Genomic DNA, 7,567 nt, shown 5'->3' with positions numbered 1-7,567 from the left:
CGGGCCCGTGCGGGGGCGCAGACAACACTGCAGCAGCGCCAGCGTGAGGCGGCCGAGCGAGCGGCTGCTCTCTTGTCCCAGCGCGAAGAAGCCACACGAGCGGCAGAGGCGGCGGCACAGCAGCGTACGGCCAAGATGATGGCGCTAGAGCAACGCATCGCCTCGCAGCCAGACGGCAACGAGTTGTGTATGCGGGAGCAGGAGGCGCGCCGCGCCGCCGCGCTGCGAAAGAAGGGAGAGGCTGAATTTGAGGCGCGGTTCCTCCGAGGCCCGATATCTCCTACCGACAACTCAGTAGTAACAACGCCAGCTGCAGCGGATGACGACGACGGATGTTTCTTTCCACTGGCAGACGTCGCATGCCTTCTGCCAAGCGAAGCAGAGGTCACAGTGCAGCTGCCATCGCGCCCTTTCAGCCTGCGCCCCATTGCTGACGTGAATGCTTCTTGTACTGATATGGATGATGGTTGCGATGGTAATGATGACGATGACGGCGCTGATGGTGGCACCAGTATTAGTGGTTGTAATGTTGATGATGGGCATGACGATGCAGCGTCGAGGGCGGAGAGCGAGCCTCCCACCGCCGCATCTCTCGTGCCGCAGCCGACACCGCTGCCGCCACGCAGACTGCAGGCGGTGGAAATATTCTTGCCAGTCGAGGAAGCGCTGACGACGACAACAACAGTCGCGGCAGCAGTATCAACAACACCAACTGCTACCACCACTGCCACAAACACCACAAGCGCAACTTCTTGCGGCAGTGTTGATGCACCAGGGCTTGAGCGGCACCACGAGCAGTTTCTCCGCAATCTTAAGGCGCTGCAGGAAAAGTTGGCGAGAGCCGCCGGCAACGCGGATGTCAACAACACCATAGAGAGCTCCGCGTGCCACGCCAACGTGAGCGTCAGCTCGATGAGTTCCGGCTTCACGCCATCGCGCCGCCCAACGGATGAGGGGGCGCAGGAGGAGGAGGAGGAGGAGGAAGAGACAGGCACTTCGGAGGTCGACACGAGCGGCAGCAGCGGGACGACGTCACTCTCATCGGTGTATTCTCGCCCGTACCCCACCATGACGGCGGAACAGCTGCGGGCTGCTCTGCTCCGGATGAAGATGCGCATGCGATCAGCCTAGTTGGAGAATAGAAAATAACATATTTCCTGTTGCTGGTTTCTCTTCCCACCCCAATCTTTTTTTTTTTTTTCTGTTTGGCGGGGGGCAATGTCTTCCCCGACACAACGACATAGATGCACTTGTGGGGCCTAGAGCCTTTTTATGCTTAAGGGTGGTGAGGAACGGAAGAAGAAAAAAATATATTTCTTGGTTGGTGTTTGTGGGTGCACCCGAGCTGCTACTGCTTTTGTTGTTGTTGTTGTTGTTTCATGTCCATGCACACGCACAACGTGGCTTCTGTTTATCTGTCATGTCTAGGCACCCAGGAAGCATAGCTTGGGCACACGTCGTATGCGGCGCGTTGCGCCCTGGTCGCGCCACCTCCGTGCGTGCCGATTCATCCGCCCCAGCCGGCCCTTCTGGGGGACTGTCGTCCCGTACAAGCTGACGGACGTCGGGGAGGGCATCCGTCGCGTGGAGGTGTTAGCTGTGTGCGTCAGGCCAGGCGACAAGGTCGAGGAGTTCGACAAGATATGCGAGATCCAAAGCGACAAGGCGACGGTCGACATCACCTCCAGGTACGCGGGCGTCGTAGCGGCCGTACACGTAACAGTTGGTGGGACGGCGGAGGTCGGTCGGCCTATTGTCGACATCGAGCTCAGCGATGGCGCCGGCGGCGATACCCACAACAACAAAAGACCAAACAGTACGAATAAAAACACCAGGGAAAATATCAATGCGAACGAGAATAAACCATCACAAAAGGATGCCATGCATGGTCCTGCTGCTGCTGCTGCCGCCGCCGCCAGTACCCCCGCGAAGGTGTTGGCCACACCCGCGACTAGGGGATTCGCCCGAGAACGGTGTGTCAACCTTGCGCAGGTGCATGGCACCGGTGAAAACGGGCGCATTCTGAAGGAAGATGTGGAGGCGCACGCGAGTGGGTACACCAGCAATGTGGGCGATGTGGTTGTGCCACTGAACACAGGCATCCGTCGCGTCATGGTGGCTTCCATGAAAGAGGCTGGGGCCATCCCGAGCTTTACTGCGTGTGACGAGATGGAAGTGACGGCCCTGTTAAAGTTGCGTGAGCTATTAAAGGACGCCATACCTGCACACAGCAGCAGCAGTAACAACGGTGGAAATGGGAAGCTTTCGCTCACGCCCTTGTTTCTGAAGGTGGCGTCCTTGGCGCTGCGGCAACACGCGGAGGTCAACGCGCACGTCACCTCTGGCTGCGAGAGTCTTATCGTGAAGAAGGCGCACAACATCGGTGTTGCGATGGACACGCCAAAGGGGCTGATTGTCCCTGTCATACGAAACGTCGAGCGTAAGAGCATCGTCGACATCGCTCTGGAGCTGAACGATTTGGTCGCACTTGGGCGCAGAAACCAGATTCAGCCTGATTGCCTGCGCGACGGCACCTTCACGCTCAGCAACATTGGCTCAGTTGGGGCGACGTACGCCATGCCTATGATTTTACCACCCCAGGTGGCGATTGGTGCCATTGGGCGAGTGCAAGTGTTGCCGCGCTTTGACACCAATGGAAATGTTGTCAGGGCGAATATAGTCCAGGTGTCGTGGACGGCGGATCACCGGGTCATCAACGGCGCAGCTCTGGTACGGTTTAGCAACACGTTCAAGCACTATCTCGAGAACCCGGGGCTGGTGCTTGGTGATATGATGCAGAAGCTGCCATAAATTTGCCTGCGTTATTTCTTTGCTTTATGGTCTGTGTGGCGCCTGTTGTGTTCTTGTGTGCGATCGGCTATGCTTCTTTTCCGGTTTCCGTTCTTCTTTTTGCTTTTTTTTTCGCGTGTGTGTCTGTCTGTACTGGTTTTATTGGGAGGTGCAAACATTTTCCCCCACTGCGGTGGGGATCGCTTGGTAGGTGTGCACAGCGTCGATTGACCACCAACACTGTTTCGCTTGTCGCTCTGCCTGTTACGAGCTGTTTTTTTTTTTTTTTTGCCTGTGGCTGCTCTTTATTTGAAATGCTGGGCTGCTCGTTTGCTTCTCTGTGAGCTGCTAGCGGAATAACAAAAGAGATAGAGCACGTGGGCAGGCATGGCGGACACTGGGGAGAATCCTTTCGTCATTGGTCACAGGGAGGAGATGGCTGCGCCGCCTGATGCGGCAGCAGAACAACAACAACAACAACAACAACAAATCCAGCAGCAGCATCAGCAGGATGGTGACGACGCGGCAGAGGCCCAGGAGGATGTTGCGGGTCTCATTCCGTTGTGCGTGCGCCACGCGGAGGGGCCGCAGATCAACAGCGCCGTCTTTGGGTACGACATTGCGCAGATGCAAAAGCGTCCATGGGACGACCCCGCGGCCAACCTCAAGGATTACTTCAACTACGGCTTCAACGAGACCAGCTGGCGGCTCTACTGTTCGATGCAGGCGGAGGGTGAGGCCTCGCTGCTGGCGCGGGCCAACACATTCCTCGCGCAACTGAAGGGTGGCAGCACAGAGGAGCCCATTGGGAATGACAATGCTCCTTACTGCATGCAGACGCAAGGCTCTTCGCAAGCGTATTATGGGAGGCCGCAGGACAGTTTCCGCAAAACAAGGCTCTGTCAGCGTTTCCTTGATGGGCGCTGTGTGAAGGGTGAACACTGCAGCTACGCCCACGGGCAGGAGGAATTACGAGGCGGCGCTCACCAGCATCAGCGACCGCAGCAGCAACAGCACCACCTTCAGCACCAGCAGCACCTTCAGCATCATCACCACCACCACCACCACCACCAGCAGCATCAGCACCCGCAGTCTACTTCGTACATACTTCCGCCATTTAGTGTCGACCAGGGTGTGTTGCCACCGATGAGTCCGCCACCAACGGGTGTTCTTGACCCTAACGGCGCCGGCGGCTACCGCATGATGCCGAAGCGGCAGCGGTCCCCCGACAAGAGGGAGGATCAGGCGTACTAAAAAAAGTTGGAGGTTTACCGCCGCTGGGTGTGGTGCACCGTTAAGCAGAAGCCGAACTATATTTGTGTTTCTGTGTTTCTGACCTGCGGCCTGTAGCCGGTGGGTTTTTAATTACCTTCTTGGGCTCCCATCGCCCGTCTGTCCAATCCGCCTTTGCGAGTGTCTGCCACCGCGCCGCCATTTCTGCTCATGTCTTTTTTTTTCCCTGGTGTGAAAGTAACCTGTCGCTGCGCTGCTTGTGTCCCGGCATAGCGTAGCAGAGAAAGAGAGAAAGAGAGAGCGCGCGAGAGAGAGAGAGAGAGAGAGAAAGGGAGGTAAGAGAAGGAAGAAAGGAGGGCGAGAGACACGGAAGGCAGTTGAGNGAGAGAGAGAGAGAGAGAGAAAGGGAGGTAAGAGAAGGAAGAAAGGAGGGCGAGAGACACGGAAGGCAGTTGAGATGCACTCCCTCGGAAAGAGCTTTCAGCGGTCAAAGCAGGCGGCGCAGCGCAACAACCGCGCTAAATACCGCGGGCTGCTGGAGGCCGAGCGTGACGCATCGACGCTGCGGGAGGCGGAGCAGCAGCAGCAGCGCCGCAAGGGTGCACCGCTCAAGTCCATCTGGGAGACGAGCAACTTGGAGGAGTTCCTCCTCATCGCGGACGCGCGCGAGAAGGGCTACGAGGCGGCGCGCGATCTCCGCGTCGTGGTCGACGGCACGCCGCACGTCGTGACAAACAACAAGGTGGTGCCGCTCAGCGACGACCGTGTCGACTGGCTGAAGCTCAGCGAGCTGTTGACGATCCCGCGGCGACCCGCGTGGCGCTACGACATGTCGGCAGAGGAGGTGCAGGCACTCGAGACGTCCGCCTTCTTCGAGTGGCGCCGCCGCCTCGCGGTACTGGAGGAGGAGCACAAGGTCGTCATGACGCCGTACGAGAAGAACCTTGAGGTGTGGCGCCAGCTCTGGCGCGTCGCGGAGCGTGCGGACGTCGTGCTGATGATCCTCGACGCCCGCAACCCGCTCGTGTTCCGCTGCGCCGACTTCGAGGCGTACGTGCGCGGCACGCTCAACAAGGCGGGGGGGCCGAAGGAGGTTATCCTGCTCCTAAATAAGTCGGACCTCCTCACCGAAAGCCAGCGGCGAGCGTGGGCGGCGTACTTCACGGGGCGCGGTGAGTCGTTCATCTTCTTCTCCGCCACCCCCGCGAAGAAGAAGGAGGCAGCTGCAGAGGAGGAGGACGACGACAACAACAACGACGACGACGACGACGACAACTGCAGCAGCAACAACAATGACGATAACGACCCTATGGATGAGAAGTGCATGTCCAAACTCATGCGGGACCGAAAGGAAAAACGGCGTCACCAGAAGAAGTCCCTCCGCGCCCCGGTGGAGGTGGCGAACCCTTACGAGCTCGTCGAGCAGAGGCGGGCCGAAAGGGCGCGGCAAAATCAGCAGAAGCAGCAGCCACAGCGCAAAGCGCCAAAACCCCTGACGGCCGACGAGAGGGCGCGTGACGAGCGTGTGTCGCAGCAGCAGCAGCAGCAGCGTCACCAGCGGCTGCAGCAGCAAAGCCAACAAGAGCCGTGGGCTGTGCTCGACCCGGAGCAGCTGCTCGATCGGCTGGCGGTGTGGCGCGTTGCCTGCGGCATCACCGACATGGAGACGCCGCTGATGGTCGGCCTCGTCGGATACCCGAACGTGGGGAAGTCGTCGACCATCAATGCCATCCTCGGCTGCAAGAAGGTTGTTGTGAGCGCGACGCCGGGTAAAACGAAGCACTTCCAAACACTCCCGATACCAAACGAACGTCGTGTCGCGCTGTGCGACTGCCCCGGACTAGTGTTCCCGTCCTTCTCCTCGACGCGGGAGGAGATGGTGTGCGAGGGCATTCTCCCTATTGACACCGCCACCGAGGCGTCATTGGCAGTCGATGTGCTCTGCCGCCGCATACCTCGCCAGGTACTGGAGCAGCACTTCAACGTGTCACTTCTGGTGGAGAACGACGCGGACGACAGCGCCTCGTTGGCGGAGCGCTTCCTCAACGCTGTCGCGCGCCGCCGCGGGTATTTGGGTGCGCATGACAGACCGAACAAGTCACGTGCTGCGCGGGATGTGCTGAAGCTTTACGTGGACGGCGCTCTCGTTTATGTGGAGCCGCCGCCGAATTACACCCCCGCGCCTGATGCTGCAATTGCTGCCGTCACCAACACCGCGAGTGTTAGCCATAACAAGGGTGCAAAGAATCAGTCATGCGAGATGGGTCGCTACGCCGCCTTTACTTCTACTTCTGCTGCCGCTGCTGCTACTGCGGGCGAAACGGGCAACGAGGAGTGGGAGGATGTGCTCAGTGATGAGGAAGAAGAAGGGGACGGCTTCTTCGATGACGAGGACGAGGACGCGTGGAATGATCTCGACAGCGCTGCAGAAGCCCGTGCTCTCAGCGAGGCGAGCGATGATGATGCTGACGACTTAAGTGTCATTGAGGCAGCGCCGCCGATGTTCTACGTGAGGCCGAAGGGGATGCGTGGCGTCCTCTCGCGTCGCGAGGCGTTCAACGCAGAGGGCAACGCGGTCCGCATCGCGGCGGCAGTTGCCGCTGCAGCGGCGAGTAACGCGGCTCGTCAAAAGCGGCGCACGAACCATCAGCTTGAGCCGGTCGTGGACACGTTCGTGAATGATGAGGGCGATGTGGAGCTCATCATTGACGACGATGACGGCATTCTTGAGCTTGTCGGTGGTGTGTCGCGTGCCAAAGTGGAAATGAAGCAGCAGAAGCAGAAGAGCAAGCGACAGACGCGCCGCGAGCTCAAGCGGTCGGGCGCGGGTCCTATTAACCCCACAGCACGCAAGATGGGCGTGCAAGGTTATTAGTATACGAATACGTGTAATAGTTAAAGTGATACTTTTCTTTAAAAACAACAACAACACACACAAACAAAGAGCGCACGTTTTGTGAGGGGCTGTTGTTATTCTTGTCTCTGTCTGTTTCACGCCCGCCACGCTCATTCCTTTTTCCCGCCCACAATTCTTCTGCGTAGGCTGCGGTGAAGGAAAGGGTGCATCATGCCTGAGGGCGACTATGAGAGGGGGAGGAAAGCAATAAGTATCCAATAGCACAAGTTTCATGTGCCCGACTTCTTCGTTTCCGTCTGAGTGCCCGCCACTGCACTCTGGGCGGCCTGGCGTTCTCGGTGCGGAGGGAGAACGTGTACGTGCAGCCATCGGATCAGAGCCGACTTCTGTGCGTCCTGTATCGGACCATGATGCCTGCGGATGCAAGCGGTATGTGGTGGCTCGCCACGTGGTGCTGGGGCCTTGCAGCCGACGGCCGGAGAGGCATACGGGGGCCGGCTCGCTCGGGGTCTTGTTTTCCATGAGCCCATGTGGCTCGGGCAAGACTAGTCTAATACCCTTTTTTCTCCTCGGCGGAATGGGCGCTGCTCCGTTCTTGGTTTCAGCGAATGCGTTGCTCGACGGTCTCCAGTTTCTTTATTGCTGTGCTTCTGTTCTGTTCTCTGCGCCCTCGCAGCCGCGCGGCAC

The 7,567-nt window shown here is 58.8% G+C and overlaps 5 protein-coding genes across 5 annotated transcripts; all 5 read left to right on the top strand.

Moving 5' to 3' along the window:
- Positions 1–135: 135 nt before the first annotated feature.
- DQ04_08301040 (hypothetical protein) lies at positions 136–1,131 on the top strand (the record flags this gene model as incomplete). Its single annotated transcript, XM_009315511.1, has 1 exon — positions 136–1,131. One exon carries the CDS (start codon positions 136–138, stop codon positions 1,129–1,131), a length of 996 nt encoding a protein of 331 aa, XP_009313786.1.
- Positions 1,132–1,461: 330 nt separating this feature from the next.
- DQ04_08301030 (putative dihydrolipoamide branched chain transacylase) lies at positions 1,462–2,811 on the top strand (the record flags this gene model as incomplete). The annotated part of the gene is made up of 1 exon (XM_009315510.1): positions 1,462–2,811. The coding sequence occupies one exon, from the start codon at positions 1,462–1,464 to the stop codon at positions 2,809–2,811; it is 1,350 nt and encodes a 449-aa protein (XP_009313785.1).
- A 366-nt stretch (positions 2,812–3,177) lies between these two features.
- DQ04_08301020 (FIP1-like protein) lies at positions 3,178–4,044 on the top strand (the record flags this gene model as incomplete). Its single annotated transcript, XM_009315509.1, has 1 exon — positions 3,178–4,044. One exon carries the CDS (start codon positions 3,178–3,180, stop codon positions 4,042–4,044), a length of 867 nt encoding a protein of 288 aa, XP_009313784.1.
- A 436-nt stretch (positions 4,045–4,480) lies between these two features.
- Positions 4,481–6,898, top strand: DQ04_08301010 (putative GTP-binding protein; the record flags this gene model as incomplete). The annotated part of the gene is made up of 1 exon (XM_009315508.1): positions 4,481–6,898. The coding sequence occupies one exon, from the start codon at positions 4,481–4,483 to the stop codon at positions 6,896–6,898; it is 2,418 nt and encodes an 805-aa protein (XP_009313783.1).
- Positions 6,899–7,151: 253 nt separating this feature from the next.
- On the top strand, positions 7,152–7,567 carry DQ04_08301000 (hypothetical protein; the record flags this gene model as incomplete). Its single annotated transcript, XM_009315507.1, has 1 exon — positions 7,152–7,567. A coding segment is annotated over one exon (416 nt), but the record flags the coding sequence as incomplete, so codon positions are not given.

Source organism: Trypanosoma grayi (assembly GCF_000691245.1).
Source record: "Trypanosoma grayi strain ANR4 Tgr_830_V1, whole genome shotgun sequence".
In the NCBI taxonomy this organism is placed as follows: domain Eukaryota; phylum Euglenozoa; class Kinetoplastea; order Trypanosomatida; family Trypanosomatidae; genus Trypanosoma; species Trypanosoma grayi.
This window is presented reverse-complemented; position numbering and strand designations above follow the sequence as displayed.